Source organism: Pelobates fuscus, chromosome 1, assembly GCF_036172605.1.
Source record: "Pelobates fuscus isolate aPelFus1 chromosome 1, aPelFus1.pri, whole genome shotgun sequence".
NCBI classification, from domain to species: Eukaryota; Metazoa; Chordata; class Amphibia; order Anura; family Pelobatidae; genus Pelobates; species Pelobates fuscus.
In genome coordinates this window covers 485,686,646-485,703,429 of record NC_086317.1, presented here as the reverse complement: position 1 = coordinate 485,703,429, position 16,784 = coordinate 485,686,646, and the positions used below count along the sequence as shown (strand labels likewise).

Sequence of the window (16,784 nt, the reverse complement as noted above, 5' to 3'; positions counted from 1 at the left end):
GGAGGAGAGGTGTCTCTGTCCTGTATAATGATACATGGAGCCCTGCTATGGGAGGAGAGGTGTCTTTGTCCTGTATAATGATACATGGAGCCCCGCTATGGGAGGAGAGGTGTCTCTGTCCTGTATAATGATACATGGAGCTCCGCTATGGGAAGAGAGGTGTCTCTGTCCTGTATTATTATACATGGAGTTCAGCTATGGGAGGAGAGGTGTCTCTGTCCTGTAAAATGATACATAGAGCCCCGCTATGGGAGGAGAAGTGTCTTTGTCCTGTATAATGATACATGGAGCCCCGCTATGGGAGGAGAGGTGTCTTTGTCCTGTATAATGATACATGGAGCCCCGCTATGGGAGGAGAGGTGTCTCTGTCCTGTATAATGATACATAGAGCCCCGCTATGGGAGGAGAGGTGTCTCTGTCCTGTACAATGTGTATCTTCTCTGTGCTAATAGATGGAAAAATAAGTTCTTCAGCAGGTCTTTCAGCTTCTCCATGGAAACAGCCAATAGGAATGCACGAAACCCAGACCAGTGATATATAGGATTTTTATAGAACGTATGCCAGGGTTAAAGAAGCAGAGTTTGGTTTAGATATCACTGTAAAGCCCCCTCCTGTTCCTACTTATTATAAGGATTAGAATTATTGTGAGTCAGACGAGGGGAGAATGCATGCAGTGTAGGGGAGAGGTGACACTCATTAGACTCTCTGCATTGCTGGGAGCTTTGCATTAAGATACGCACAGACAACACGAGGCATGTGCTCTCCGATTTGCATTCAAGCACCACAATCACCGTGTCAGCAATTTTCCGCTGGGATGCTCAGTGTGAGTCCGCATATGACAAATACTGTCATGTAGATGGTGAAGATTGGAGTGTTTCTGACAGAGAGCAGAAGCATTCAGAGTAGAAGTGCTATTCCACAGTATAAATATAATACAAACCATTCATCCCCTTCAAAGAGACATTAATAAACCAGAATTCGGAAACTCTAGAATAGAAAACATGATAACATTTTCTGAACAACCAGTATTTGTAGCTTGTGGAAGAAAAAGGATGATATAATAACATGTATCCGACTAGAAGCCCTTAAAGGGGTACTCTATGAACCATAACCACTGCAGCTCTTCATATTATTGTATCTCTGTGTATTGTTATAGCGTATTGTACCATTACAACTCAGTGTATTATTACAATTAGCTGTAGTAATACAATAAGCTACAATAATACAGTGAGCTGTAATAATACAATAAGCTGTAATAATACAATAAGCTACAATAATACAATGAGCTGTAATAATACAATAAGCTGTAATAATACAATAAGCTACAATAATACAATGAGCTGTAATAATACAATAAGCTACAATAATACAATGAGCTGTAATAATACAATAAGCTGTAATAATACAATGAGCTGTAATAATACAATAAGCTACAATAATAAACTGAGCTGTAATAATACAATAAGCTGTAATAATACAATGAGCTGTAATAATACACGGAGCTGTAATAAAACACCGAGCTGTAATAATACAATAAACTGTAATAATACAATGAGTTGTAATAATACAATAAGCTGTAATAATACAATAAACTTTAATAATACAATAAGCTGCAATAATACAATGATTAGTTATAATACACTGAGCTGTAGTAATCCAACAAGCTACAATAATGCAATGAGCTGTAGTAATCCAATAAACTACAATAATACAATGAGCTGTAATAATACAATAAGCTACAATAATACACTGAGCTGTAATAATACAATGAGCTACAATAATACAATAAACGTTAATAATACAATGAGCTGTAATAATACATGGAGCTGTAATAATACAATGAGCTGTAATAATACAATAAGCTGTAATAATACACCGAGCTGTAATAATACAATAAACTGTAATAATACAATGAGTTGTAATAATACAATAAGCTACAATAATGCAATGAGCTGTAGTAATCCAATAAACTACAATAATACAATAAGCTGTAATTATACAATAAGCTGTAATAATACAATGAGCTGTAATTATACAGCTGAACAGAGTTAAACTGATAGTAGCATTTGATTGGAGGAATGTGACATTTCGTTACAAGTGTGCTTTCCAATTGGATTGGACGAGATCGTAGGCGACAACACCAGCGGCGAAGGGAGGTGGGCAGAAGGGAACCTAATAACAGTTGTTATTTTGGGGGCTATGGATTCCCTGTAGCATGTATAGCTCGTCTGTATATCATGACTGGATTAAAGAAGACAATAGACAATATATGCATGCTCTGGAGATACAAGGAGAGCTAACGTTTAAAATCTTGTTTAAATAATCTGTGGGGGATACATGGAGTTGTGTCCCAGGAGAAGTGATCGGTGCTGTAGAGAGAGAGATGATTAGGTTTGCAATAGGGACATAAAATCAATCATGCTGGATATGCTGTTTAGACGGAGCTGGCCAATTACGTATCTGTTATTAATTGCTCGGTGTCTGAGTCCGGCATTGCCCACTCCATGAGACGTCATCATAAGGGCTCGTCCTGTGTGTGCGCTATACAGAGCCGTGGATTGATTCTGTACAGGGTTGCACTCACGCATTCTGGGTCATAATTATTCATTTGGTGATTGCTCACTGTACCTAGAAATTAAATATTTAGAATGTAAAAGATAACATTGGATTTAAATCCTATCATATTATGTATTGATTTATTTATTATATTTCATATGGCTAAAGGGATCAACAGATCATTCATACCAACACATTGCACTCTAACAGAGAGTTAGCCCACACTCCGGCTCTCTTCTATCCGTAGTGGGAGAACCTTTCTTGTTTGCTCTGATATCTCTAACCAGTGACCGGTCCATGCGCAGGATTATCACAGATAATAATGGGTGCATCAGCTTTAGTTTGATATGCAGTGTCAGCCATAAAGTCATGCCAAGAGCCGCAGATTGATCAGGTAATATTATCAGGCACCAAGCAGCATCTTCCTGTGTAATTTGTAGAAACATTGGGATTATAGCAGTTACGGACCAATCTGTGATTACTCATTCATCGGGGCATTCATACACATACCCGGAAATTGATCAGGCTAATCTGGTGCTTTATTTTCAGAGGTCATTGGCGTGGCAGAATTGGTCAATAAGATTAATGGCCCTGGATTTACCAAGTTTGATGAAGATCTGGCTACCGCATTCTCCATTTACTGTGGAATCAGCATCGCGCATGTAAGATTGTTTGATGTTTTAAGTTACTGCACCCAATCCATAACGGATATTATAAAGTCATACAGCCTGGAGACCCTGAAAATACATGTAGAGACCCGCTATATATACAATATATACATATATATAACGGCATAAGGCTATCCTAACGAATGGTTCTTATCTGCCGTCACATGCTACGTTTCTATATATATAAACACACTTAAAATATATTGGGGGGTTTGGTTAATTGCCCCCTCCAGTGTGAGCTGCTGTGTTCCCTGAGTATTCTACAGACAACGCTTACATTGTAATGTCCGTATCCCTTTAGTGTAAAGGATATTGGGGGGGGGGGGGGGGGGGGGAGGGGTGTTGGTTAATTGCCCCCTCCAGTGTGAGCTACCGTGTTCCCTGAGTATTCTACAGACAGCAGTTACATTGTAATGCCCGTATCCCTTTAGTGTAAAATGGAGGGGGTGGAGAAATAGAAGTAGTGTTTCTGTTCTCCTACTCATTTGCATTGTGTGCCCTGTCTGTGCCAGGACTGAACTGGATTGTGATGTTATTCGCTAAATATACATTTAAATGAAAACCGAACATCACATAAAAAGGATAATACAAGCTATAGAGGAATGTTTTATTCTATGGTACACAGTGACGGTTCCTTTTAGACACCATATTCTAGCATTGTATCTCTAAGTTAATTCCATCTCACATATGGTTTGATCCATTAAAAAAAATATACAACTGCTCATAAAAGTAATTTGTTTCATTGATTTTTCTTTTAGTCTTTGCTCTACAAGCAAGTGCGAGAGGCCCAGTTCCGCAGCCACCTGGCCAATGAAATGATGATGTATCATATGAAGGTATAGGAATCGCTTTGATATTATTATCTTATAATGTTATAAGGAATTCCAAAATGGAACACAAGGAAAGAAAGAGTCACAGTGTAAAATGACACGTTGTCTGCAGCAAATGATATGAGCTTGTTACATATTCTTGGCTCAAAGATTTGCCATGCTGGTGATATAGAGCCCGTTATACAATGCTGAGCATGCACCCCACTAGTACTGACAGTATATTATCCACAGCTGAGACAAATGATCTTAATTCCACGATAGTAAAGAGTTAAATGGTGGGATTGGTGGCAGCGGGTGGAGGGGATCTCATGCGTGTTCTGAAAATAAACGCTTGCTTGCGTATCATTACCCAGGCGTCCTGTAATTGCAATGCGCTCATTGAAAGAAAAAAATACTGACTCAGTGTGCGTGGGGCGATTCATGTCTTTATTTCTCCGTGGCCTGCATGTCCTCTGCAATAATGTGTGCTGAGCGGAAAGGATGAAATAGAACAATATTAACCCGTAAAATCTCCCCAGGCATGAGAATCAAAAAATCTCATCATTTAACACTGCGCGGGGGGGCAAGACCTCATTGTAGCACTACCTTGCTATTCACCGTGGCTTCTGCTCTATATAGTCAGACCTGGCCACCGCTTTGTGTACCACCCTAAAGAAAGAGTTGTTTAGTTCAAATTGTGCTCCTATATATTATTAGGGCACACTGAATTAGAAAGGATATCAAATAGGTATATATTACAACCTGGAGGAATTACAATTCCCATAATGCTTTGCCAACTTTTAGGAATTATGGAAGTTTTGAATCTCACATAGCGCTAGCTGCTGTGTGTCTCGGGTTTGATCAATGCTTTAGGACGTGGCTAAGTCCTTTTATAGTGAATTGCTGATTTTAATACCATGAACATCTTCCTCATAGAGCTGATATTGAATATTTAAGGGTTTAGATCTATATTATCTAGATCTACAGACTAATTTAAAATATAAGATCCAAACTCAGATTAATTCTTACCACCGAAGCGGTGGACACGATTACATTACTCTTGACAAACTTTCAGCTGTTTTAACATCATAATAATAATTTGTTCTGCTAGTGTGTCCAATGTAGAACGAGCTCCCATCCCATTCATTGAAGAGGTCAATACAATAATTTATAGGCTTTACAGAAGATCCAGAGTGACTTGGTGGGGTGATATTTAATTGTGCTGATCTTTGAAATCCAGTGTTTTATGTTCCAATGGACTCCATATATGGTAGCCTGTCTGGAATAATCCATCAGCTAGTCCTTATGGTGGCTGTGTGCTTTCATAAATAGAACATGTCCTGATGTCTGATTTCCTTCTCTGGCCATTAATGGACTTGTTCTTAATGTATTTGTTCTGTATTAACATTAGAACAATGTCGTGTGTGCTGGGTTTCTGTGTGCTTGTACTGGACACAATTTCTGAATGAATCATTTACAGTGATACCCGTGTTTATCCGTTTGGCAGACATACTTTAATGGGTCGCTAGAAATATTTTATTAGGTTCTGTGAGGGCATACATTACATTTCATTTAGCCTGTGTCCTCCTGAATACTGTTTAGTGACCAGGTGTTCGTGGGTAAATCAACAGGTCAATCGTCCCTTCATTGGTTTTACTAGAACTGTAGCAATCTTCAGGCTGATGTTCAGGATAATATGTTCAGATGACTGGGTTTTTTTATCATCAGGTCTGTGAAGATGAAGCCAAGAAGTTACAAGGAAATGGCATTCTGAGCGTATCCCACATTGACCCCAACTTTGCCAGTTTCACCTACACACCCAGATCCCTTCCTGAAGATGATACAACTATGGTGAGCTGCTCTGTGAGCCGTAACTTCAGGGCAATTACATATAACAGTAACCTGCATGAGACACATGGCCTGCCATTGGAGTGCAGCATAGGCTTCCATTGTGTAGAATGCGTTTTTAAAGGTGGGTCATTGTGAAATGTGCTTTGTTTAAATTGCATTAAGAAGGCTTACACTTTAAACTCATAGAGTGCGTTTAGAATTCAGCAATACAGATTCATTCCATTTAGAATGTGCTGAAAATGAAATGTACTCTGTTTAGAATGCAGTGAAACACCAGTACAAGTGTTTCCCTGCATTCTAAACAGAGTGCATTTCATTTTCAGCACATTCTAAATGGAATTAATCTGTATTGCTGAATTCTAAATGCAATCTATGCCTATAGAGAGCATTTCATTGGAAGGAAGAGATAAAGATAGATTGTAGAGAATTCAATAAATATAAGAATTCTGAGAAGTACAAGCATTCACTAATAGGAATGTTTGCTTGATAAAGCTTATATTGCTTTCTGACTGCATTGTAAGAGATGTATGACACACAATACAATGATAAAAAGTCAGTCCTTTCCAAATTCGCTGCTAGAATGCAATGTCAATGGTGAATGTTATTTCTAATTCACATGCTAGATATTAGGATACCGGGGAATGTAGAGGTAGGGTATACGTGCCAACTAGAATGTCGTGAGAAAGTCCATTCAGAAGAAGCAAACTTCCAGCCAAGTTGGAAAAACAGTGACTGAAATTTGCCTTTTAAATGCGGGTGGCAGCCATGCATTACGTTACAGACACCGTGCTGTTTCTATTTGCCTACGGACACGGAACATTAATTGCGCACAGGATGCTGTATCTATATGTTAACCGTTCCAGTTGGTATCTGTCTGAGGAAGGAAATTGTTCATTGAGGATCAGTAATTGCCTGCAGTGATTGTTCACAGCACGAAACACTGTACACAGCCACCTCAAACTAATTAATTTTATTCACGCACAATAAAAAAGTTTAAACCAGTCCAGTAGGAAGATACAAACTTTCCAGCTACTCCTTGCCAGTGCTTGAAGCAGACATCATGTATTGACTGTGCAGATTTGGGTGCATGGGGCATTTAGTTCCTGGGAAGGGTGGCAGTTTTCAGCCAATCACAGATTCTCGTGTTGTGCAATGTACCCAATAAGCTGTGACAAGTTTAGTATCGTTATTATTATTCATAATGGTCAGATTGGAATTGTGTCTTTGTCATGAAAAGAACTGGTAAAGACTAAGTATTTAACCCCTCATCCCCACTGCCAATCATGATCAAGGTGGTGCTTCTATTTATAAAAACGTCTTTCTGGGATTTGGATCTATTTTCTTAGAGAGCTTCTCTCTGGGAGTTGGTCTGCTTCTCTAAGTTAAAGATCTTCTCTCTCTCTGGGAGTTGGTCTGCTTCTCTAAGTTAAATATCTTCTCTCTCTCTGGGAGTTGGACTGCTTCTCTAAGTTAAAGATCTTCTCTCTCTCTGGGAGTTGGTCTGCTTCTCTAAGTTAAAGATCTTCTCTCTCTCTGGGAGTTGGTCTGCTTCTCTAAGTTAAATATCTTCTCTCTCTCTGGGAGTTGGACTGCTTCTCTAAGTTAAAGATCTTCTCTCTCTCTGGGAGTTGGTCTGCTTCTCTAAGTTAAAGATCTTCTCTCTCTCTGGGAGTTGGACTGCTTCTCTAAGTTAAAGATCTTCTCTCTATCTGGGAGTTGGACTGCTTCTCTAAGTTAAAGATCTTCTCTCTCTCTCTGGGAGTTGGACTGCTTCTCTAAGTTAAAGATTCCTCTCTCTGGGAGTTGGACTGCTTCTCTAAGTTAAAGATCTCTCTCTCTGGGAGTTGGACTGCTTCTCTAAGTTAAAGACCTTCTCTCTCTCTCTGGGAGTTGATCTGCTTCTCTAAGTTAAAGATCTTCTCTCTGGGAGTTGGACTGCATCTCTAAGTTAAAGATCTTCTCTCTGGGAGTTGTACTGCTTCTCTAAGCTTGAGATCTTCAATCTGTGGGAGCTAGAATGCTTCTCTACGTTGAAGATCTCCTCTCTCGGGGAGTTGAATGACTTTTCTAAGTTTGAGATATTCTCTCTCTGGGAGTTAAAATGCTTATCTAAGTTCTCTCTGTGGGACCTGTGCTTTTCTAATTTTGAGGATTTTCTCTCTCTTTGGCTAGAGTGCTTCTCTAAGTTTAAGATCTTCTCTCTGGGAGGTAAAATGCTTTACTAAGTTCAAGATCTTCTTTCTGTGGGAGTTAAAATGTGTCATCTGTCTCCAGGGACAACACTTTATATAGTTTTACTTTTTAATCATTCTTCTCCATTTAAACAAAAATATTATAAAGTATATATTTTTTTGCAATCTGAGCCAAATATTGCCTAGTGAAAGTGGGGACTACCCCCTTGCCCCCCAAAAATAAAATAATCCTGCTCCCTAGTTAGACGAGAAAGAAGTTAAAACTTGGGCTACTATCAGCCCTGTATCTCCTCAGGTGGACAAGCAGGCAGTAAGGGTGATAGTACTAATGCAATCACTAGTAAACATGAGGTCATGTATGTGAGTATTCTAAGACAGGGTAATGTTTTGTAGCTACGGAAATCAGAGTAGTATCTAGGACTAATTAAGAACAGAACAGTGTTGTGGAGTAATGAAGTTACATAAATTTTATAGGTTTTTTTAAGCCATTTCAATAATTTGGAGTCAATTAAGTCAGTGTAATGTCTTGGAGTAATGGAAGTCAGGTTAATGTTTTGGATATGTGCAACAGGAAAACATAATTGTGACACCAGAGGCCACAGAGGAGGACGCCTTCGATCTTAAGTTATTTCTGCACAAGAACATGCATGCCAGATCCAAGCTCCAATGGCACAGAAATTAGCAGAATATGATAAGAGTTGGTGGAAAAAAATGTCAAAACCCAGGGTATTCCTCATTCTCTGGGGACACCTCATAGCCCCAAACAGTCCAAAGGCACTCTCATCCATAGCTTTTATAGGATCCATAAACCTGATGGAAAACTAGCTATAATTAATATTATCATCACATCATACAAATTGTCACTCAGTTGGACAAAACAAAGAGATTCCCCCAAATTGGGCATTCTCTATCCTTCTACTTGGGCTTATTTAGGCCCACACTACTGGTCCTTGTTACCATAGTCCTGGAGGTCAAAATGTGCCTTACTGCTGGGGCAACCCAAAACCTATAGATCACTAATGATGGGACTGTACATGATTACTTGCTGCTGGGGCAACCCAAGACCTCTATAGATTACTAATGATGGACTGTGCATGATTACTTACTGCTGGGTAAAACAAAATCTCTACAGGTCACTAAAGATGGGGCTGTTCGTGATTTTTTTACTGCTGGCGTAACCCAAGATCTCTACAGGTCACTAAAGATGGGACTGTACATGATTACTTACTGCTGGGGAAACCCATGATCTCTACAGATCACTAAAGATGTGACTGTACATGATTACTTACTGCTGGCGTAACCCAAAATCTCTACAGATCACTAAAGATGGGACTGTTCATGATTACTTACTGCTGGGGTAAACCAAGATCTCTACAGGTCACTAAAGATGGGACTGTTCATGATTACTTACTGCTGTGGATTCACAGGCTCATTTTACTGCGTTGGGCGTCTTTAAAGCTTTTTGCTCAAGCCTGCTGGGAGACTTTCTTCTTGTGCTGTTGGCGTCTCTAACTGAAACAGTGGACATTTTTTGCTAGAATTTATTTTGATTCAATCTTGTTTTATATTAAGATAGCAGTATTTTATTTATTTCTTTTTTTTTGTCTGCCTTGTAGCAGTTTTAGCTTATTGTCTTATCTTAGAAGCTACACACTGTTACATATAGTGGTTGTGTCAAGTCCTCCCCGCCCCACTATATAAATGAGATCGTGCTATAAAGCATCTTCTCACCTTGAGGTCGTTAGATAATGACTGCTAGTGATATTTTGTTACAATACTATCGTTTCTTTTATTTCATTGTATTGCTAATTGTGAACCTACAGTGAGTCGTTTTATTGGTACAGCCATGGTTAAATGCGGTGATAACAGACACAGATGCGGTTAAACGCGCAGGAAGCTTTAAAGCAAATGTTTCTATTCGTGAGTGATAGCCGTCATTCCCGTGGGCAAATCTCTTTACTTTTCAATTTGCAGCAAGTGCAGGAGTGTTAATAAATCACATTTCTCCCCAAACACATCTCTCGGTTACCTGTGGAAATAAGATTATCTTCAATGCGTTGGGATTCTTGCATAAACTTGGAAGTGCTGGACTTTTTACTGTTATTTGTGACTTACCACTCGTGCTTCCTAAATTAGAAGGATTACATACAATATAGTTTATAGGTTACATTGTAAAAAGTGTATAAAAGGATCAAAATCAATCAGGATACAAAGGAGAAAAAATATGAAGGATGAGTATTATAGCTCTAATTATTGTAGTTATTTGTATGATGATTATTTGCAGTTACGTGCTGACTGGCTGTTGTGATTTGATTGAATGTTTATTTAAATTAGCCATTTTTGTGGTTTTGTCTATCAGCGCTAGCTGTGCAAACCTGTGTCCCTTCCTCTTTTCCCAGGGTATTCTCAGTATGTTTGAAGACATGGGCTTCTTGACAAACTACAAGATTGATAGGACCACGCTAATCAGGTAGGTGGCCAAAGAATGTTAGTGACCGTCTGTACAATGCAGATATGTAGCTAGCATCATAACACATGCAAATATGTACATCCTCGTTCCTCCGACCAACAAATCGGCATAATGTACGTGGAACACTTATTAAATAAATGAAATTCATTTTTTATTCAGCAAAGTGAAATTTAATTGAATATATCCTCTTGAAATTTACTTAATTACAACTACATGTAAAATATACACAAAAACACAACCTTTATGCACTATGGATTAGCAGGCTGTGTCAATTGTGCAAATATGGACCTACAATGGTGGCAGGGGGACAGTTTTTTCCCCTGTTTAGTTGAGTTTGGGCTGACCCCTTACCCTCAGGCCTATAGTAATGTGTAGAGTTAATGTATGACATTTCTACATTTAGATTGATCTTTGCATTATCATACAGCACTTCAAAAGCCATACCTATATATATATATATTGTCCTAACAATTGTTTTTTTTTTAATTAATCCAGAATGTTATTTACATAACAAAAACCTTCCTATAAACACCCCTCTTTGCTATCTCTCCAAATTTAATTTCTTCACCCCCTATTGGTTGTGTCCATTGCTCATACTGCTCCCCATACAAATACTGAGAATACGTTTTTAATTATTTGTATCTTTGACATCTTGTATACTTTACAATTGCTACCTGTCCAGGATATAAGGTTGCTAGTGTTGCTCTTACTATGTTGTATCTATATTTAAAGGGACACTATAGTCACCAGAATAACTACAGATAATTTTGTATTTGTTCTGGTGAGTAGAATCATTCCCCTCAGGCTTTTTGCTGTAAACACTGTCTTTTCAGAGATTAATGCAGTGTTTACATTACAGCCTAGTGATACCTCCAGTGGCCACTCCATGGGTGGCTGCTAGAGGTGCTTCCTGGGGCAGTGCTGCACAGTGTGACTAACAATCAGTGTTTCCACCCTCTGCATGCAGACACTGAACTTTCCTCATAGAAATGCATTGATTCAATGTATCTCTGCAAGGAGATGCTGATAGGCCAGGGCTGTGTCTGGCTTGTGTTGGCTATGTCCCTGATCTGCCTCCTTGACAATCTCAGCCAATCCTATGGGAAAGCACTGTGGCTGACTTTTGTTCAATACTTCTGATGATGTCAGCCAAGCAGGCAGATCAGGGACAGAGCCAGCAGCAGCAGACTGGAATAAAAGTAAGATGTTGCTATATTTAGAGGGCAAAAGGGGGAGGGGTGCTAGATTGTGTTTTAACACTCTAGGGTCAGGAATACATGTGTTCTGGGTTACTTTCCCAGGTACAGTGGATTGCTAGGAACTAGCCACCTCAGCTGTGCAAATACCATCTTCTGATTGGCTGCTGGAATCACATGCTCTCTGAAGTAACTGTGTGTGGGTTTAAACACTGTGACTGCCACCACTTGGAAATATTACATTAAACTGATTTATGAAGAGAACATGTAAACTGACTGAGTTACTTTAATTGCTCTTGAAGACTATTTATGTATTAAACAGAAGATGTGGCAAATCTAAGAGTAGCAGCCCGTGTCCGTATTTCTTCATTTAAATTCATTGTCCATGTTAAAGAATAATGTCTCTGCACTGCCTGGTAACTGTTACCTTCAATATACCTGAATGTATCACTGGTACTCATGATGTAACTTAAATTTCCCTACAGATTCTGCCTTATGGTGAAAAAGGGGTACCGGGACCCCCCTTACCATAACTGGATGCACGCTTTCTCAGTGTCGCACTTCTGTTACCTCCTCTACAAAAACCTGGAGCTTATCAATTATCTGGAGTGAGTTATCGTATTTGTGTACCTGGAATCGAGATTCACACATAAAACATTGTGTGTCGATTCCAACAAACTAGACATGAGCCCTGACCATTTGACATGGCGTTGTAGTGACTTCTCACCTGGCATATATGGGGGACAGAGGTACATGACACATAGAATCTGGAAACCGACCTCTAAAATATGGGATAGGAGACCTGGAAACCCCTTGCCATCTGTTATATGTCACCGAGCTGTCGTGTTGCACAGGGTGAAGGGAAGGGGCAGAAATAAATTGAAGCTTCCACACACAGGAGGGTGTAAGTTTAGCTTTTTTATTGGTCTAAAAGAAACTTGTAACAAAGAAATTCCCCAGGCACTCAGAGTGTGAAATCAACGTTTCGACCTACTAAGAGGTCTTTTTCAAGCTTAGTAGGTCGAAACGTTGCTGCTCTTTTTCTTTCATTAAATCTGCCGGCGGCTTTGACACTCTGAGTGCCTGGAGAATTTCTTTGTTGCCTTAATGTGGTGGGATTGCTGGTCCTGCTCCGGAGCACCGGTGGCTGCTGGGATTGAGTGCGGCTCCTATAATCACTTTCGCAGTAAAAGAAATTTGTAGTCACAAGCTTTTGGGAGTTCCTCCCTTTAACAAGTCTAAGGCATTTTTGATAAAGGGAAGATCTTCCATAAACTCGTCACTGCAAATTTCTATTAGTCTAATACAGAGGTTTTAAAATATACTGCAATATTTCATTGTTTTGCATCTTTATTACTGGACTTATACCGCAACTCAAATATCCTGACAACAAAAAGCAGGGGACTAACTTATGTTTGTTACTGTTTCTGTGTGTTTGTGTTATTGTGTCTGTGTGTGTCATGGTGTCTCTGTGTTTGTGTTATTGTGTCTGTGTGTGTCATGGTGTCTCTGTGTTTGTGTTATTGTGTCTGTGTGTGTCATGGTGTCTCTGTGTTTGTGTTATTGTGTCTGTGTGTGTCATGGTGTCTCTGTGTTTGTGTTATTGTGTCTGTGTGTGTCATGGTGTCTCTGTGTTTGTGTTATTGTGTCTGTGTGTGTCATGGTGTCTCTGTGTTTGTGTTATTGTGTGTGGCATTTAGTTTATTTCTATATGTGTGTGGGGGTGTATGTAAGTTTTTATATAAGTGCTTTTGTGGGAGAGTTGGCCTATAATCTCTCTATCAGCCGCTGCTAGCTGTGTCTGTTTAATTGTGTATTCTGTCAATCACTAGTTACTCAGCGCCTCCCATAGCGCCCACTGCCGGATGCTTACTGTGCCCTAGTGAATAAACCCTCTGTTTTTTTTTAATTCCTTTATTTAAAGTTGTTGTCTATCTCTTAATCCCTTTCTGTTTTCGTGAATGCATTCCTCTGAACGAGCTTCCTAGATGGTATGATATGTGACTGATGAGTATTCTGCTGGTACCCTGAGGACAGTAATATGCCACAAGAAGCACTTCCATTGTACACTGCAATGCGTGTAACGAATGACCTGATTGTATTTCATGTTGAGTGCGTGTTTAATCAGATATTCAGTTCTGATTCACTGATTAATGAACAATAGACCATCTGTGAAAGTAAATAGGAGTCAGAGGCTCCATGTATAATGTATTCCTCTCCATACGTGACTGGGCGTAAGATGAGAGCCAAGATAAAGAGTTTGAGGGAAGTTCTCTCTACTCTGGCTAAATAATCTCTATTTACTGTCAGCAGTATTGAAGAAATAATTTTAAAAAATAACAACAACAACAAAAAGCAGGTTGTAACAGAGCTATGGCTTTCCCTCCCCTTTCTATATGGGGGGAAGTGTGGGATTTATAAAATGAGAGGATGACAAGTGTCTCACTTTCTTTTCCCATTGATAGTGTGAAGAGAGACAATTAAAAATGCAGAGTATCTGACACAAAGTTCTGTTACGCTCCTTCCCATCCTGTGGTGTAGAAGGTTATATAGTTAATAGGGAGCCTCAACTCCCTAATTACCATTAGAAACGTTGTGCTCCCTTCTACCCCGCCTCCCCTGTGTGTGAGAAGTTAGAATGGAGGAGACTCTGATTTATTTAACCAGCCAGCTAATTGGTTTCCATTTTATGTTTTACTGAGATTGCCCTTATGCAACACAGAAATATAGTATTTTATTATATAAAAAAAATCTGTACTATGTTCATACTGTTTTTCTATTATTAGGTATATTGAAATTTTTGCCTTGTTTGTATCCTGTATGTGCCATGATCTTGATCACCGGGGAACAAATAACTCCTTTCAAGTGGCTTCAGTAAGTGTGGTGTACATAATAATTGATGCCACCTTCATACCTTCCCAGTGGAGTGTGGCACGAAAAATAATTACTTGATATGGCCCATGGTATATGCGTATATATAGCTTGCTAAACAGGAATAGTATAAAAAATAAATATGTTATAGTAATAGCCCAACTGGATATTCTCACTTGAAATACACTAGTCCACATAGCCTCCTCCCCTTTACTTGCTGGGTAACTTTTTATTTGTTTTGGTATAAACTTATAAACTACCTATTCCTTTTCAGGATATAACTGCAATAGTCATGCTATGTAACTTTTTTCTTCAAGGCTCAAATCACTTGAGATATGTGTGTTATTCAATAGAAAGCTCTTATAAAGTGATAGAATTTGTTATGCTGCCCAACGCGTTTTATACATATGAAAGTAACCGGCTCCTGTCTCTCTCTTTAGAAATCTGTGCTGGCAGCACTGTACAGCTCAGAGGGGTCGGTGATGGAGGTAAGACTTCAAGTTTATCTTCATTCTAACACTTTAAATGTCTCTGAAAATGACTGTTTCTCAATCCGTCACCCCAGTAAGCACGAATGAAACACTTACTGGAGTGCGGCAGGTAAGTATAAAAACACACTTACCTCTGGAGGTGAAATTGCTCTGTAGCATTGGTAAGTGTGTCAGTCGCAGCAGGACCTGTCTGATAGATCAGCCAGGACTATCCTGGTGTTACATATCTACCCTCTATCTAAGAGACAAGTATTCTAGCCTCCCGTCAGAGACTCACATCTACTAGACTGCAAGCTTTCAGGGCACAGATTCACATATTATAAGGTCTCTCTCCTCAGTAATGTACGCATTGTAAATGAACCATCAGGAAAACAGAGAATGGGAACTTGTATTTAATGGTCATGTGTATATTCTTGGCTAAACCTTTTATGCTTGAGAGAGGGTGAGCACGGTAAGAGTTTTGTTATCCTCAAGCAGTTCGTAGCCGATGTCTGACTGCGACTCTGTTTTCACCAGCAATGGTAAATTTCTCTTGTCTTATTTCTTTGCAGAGACATCACTTTGCTCAGGCGATCGCCATCCTTAACTCCCAGGGCTGCAACATTTTTGAACAGTTTTCACGGAAGGTGAGATATGTAATTATAAAGTAAAAACTATCGAAGACGGTGCAAGGTTCACGTGTTTACTTTCAGTGGCTTCTAAACAGGTTGTTGGTTGTGTTGGCTTAGGACAGCAGGACTTATTAAGTCCATATCTATATAATATATGATTCCTCCTTGTGTCTGTTCCTTTAGGATTACCAAAGGATGCTGGATTTGATGCGAGACATTATTCTTGCCACAGACCTGGCTCATCACCTGCGTATCTTCAAAGAGCTCCAGAAAATGGCACAAGGTAAGCAGAGATGGGTATAATGTAGCTTTTACAGGGGAGCTGACTTGTCATTATTACAGTATAGTTCTGGACTCTTTCTGCCTTTATTTATTAGTTTTATGTAAATGGTTAGATTTGCCAGCTATCAATGTATCTCTTCACACAGACTGGTAGATTCCCATTGGTTGTCATGGAAGGTTCCTGGCGATGCCCCTTGTGTGTTCCGTGGGTGGCAACACTCGTACTAAGCCAAGTTCAGGTTGTAGCAAAATCTCTGCTTATGTCACTAGGCAAAGGCTGGCAAATTGTACCCTTTGGGAAACAGTAATACAAATAGCTAGTAACTATCACCTTAAAAACAATAGATATAAAACTTATAATTGTCATGTGGTAATTTTAAAACATTCACCATAGCAACTAAAAGGAGAATCCCCAAACACCTTTGTTTAGCGCAAGTGAAGGACATTTACAGTGCTTACAAAATCAACTCAGCACATTTACATACACATGTTCAAACAGTGGTCGTGACATAGTATACAAGCGCCATCTAGTGGACACAATGAAACAGACATGTTATTTAGAGGTATATATATATATATATATATATATATTGGTGTTCAAGTAGAGATTGTAACCGTAGTAGTCCAGTGATGTAGATGTAAAAAACAGATAAAATTCGTATCTTGTAATACCCTTTTTATTGGACTAACAGAATTTTTTAATGACAAGCTTTCGGGATAACCTCCCTTTCTCAAGTCTGAAGCATTTCTGAGCAAGACGACACATAGAATTCAAAGTTGAGTTGTG

The 16,784-nt window shown here is 39.2% G+C and overlaps 1 protein-coding gene across 4 annotated transcripts in view; it reads left to right on the top strand.

Annotated features, from left to right (window-relative positions):
• PDE2A (phosphodiesterase 2A) overlaps positions 1 to 16,784 on the top strand; it is a 678,984-nt gene that overhangs the window by 636,305 nt on the left and 25,895 nt on the right. For all 4 annotated transcript variants that reach the window (XM_063432647.1, XM_063432656.1, XM_063432664.1 and 1 more), the window contains 9 exons: positions 3,106 to 3,218; positions 3,983 to 4,060; positions 5,762 to 5,884; positions 10,476 to 10,546; positions 12,228 to 12,350; positions 14,529 to 14,616; positions 15,054 to 15,101; positions 15,656 to 15,730; positions 15,899 to 15,998. In XM_063432647.1, the coding sequence (XP_063288717.1) occupies positions 3,106 to 3,218; positions 3,983 to 4,060; positions 5,762 to 5,884; positions 10,476 to 10,546; positions 12,228 to 12,350; positions 14,529 to 14,616; positions 15,054 to 15,101; positions 15,656 to 15,730; positions 15,899 to 15,998 (819 nt within the window). The remainder of the gene's footprint in view (positions 1 to 3,105; positions 3,219 to 3,982; positions 4,061 to 5,761; positions 5,885 to 10,475; positions 10,547 to 12,227; positions 12,351 to 14,528; positions 14,617 to 15,053; positions 15,102 to 15,655; positions 15,731 to 15,898; positions 15,999 to 16,784) is intronic.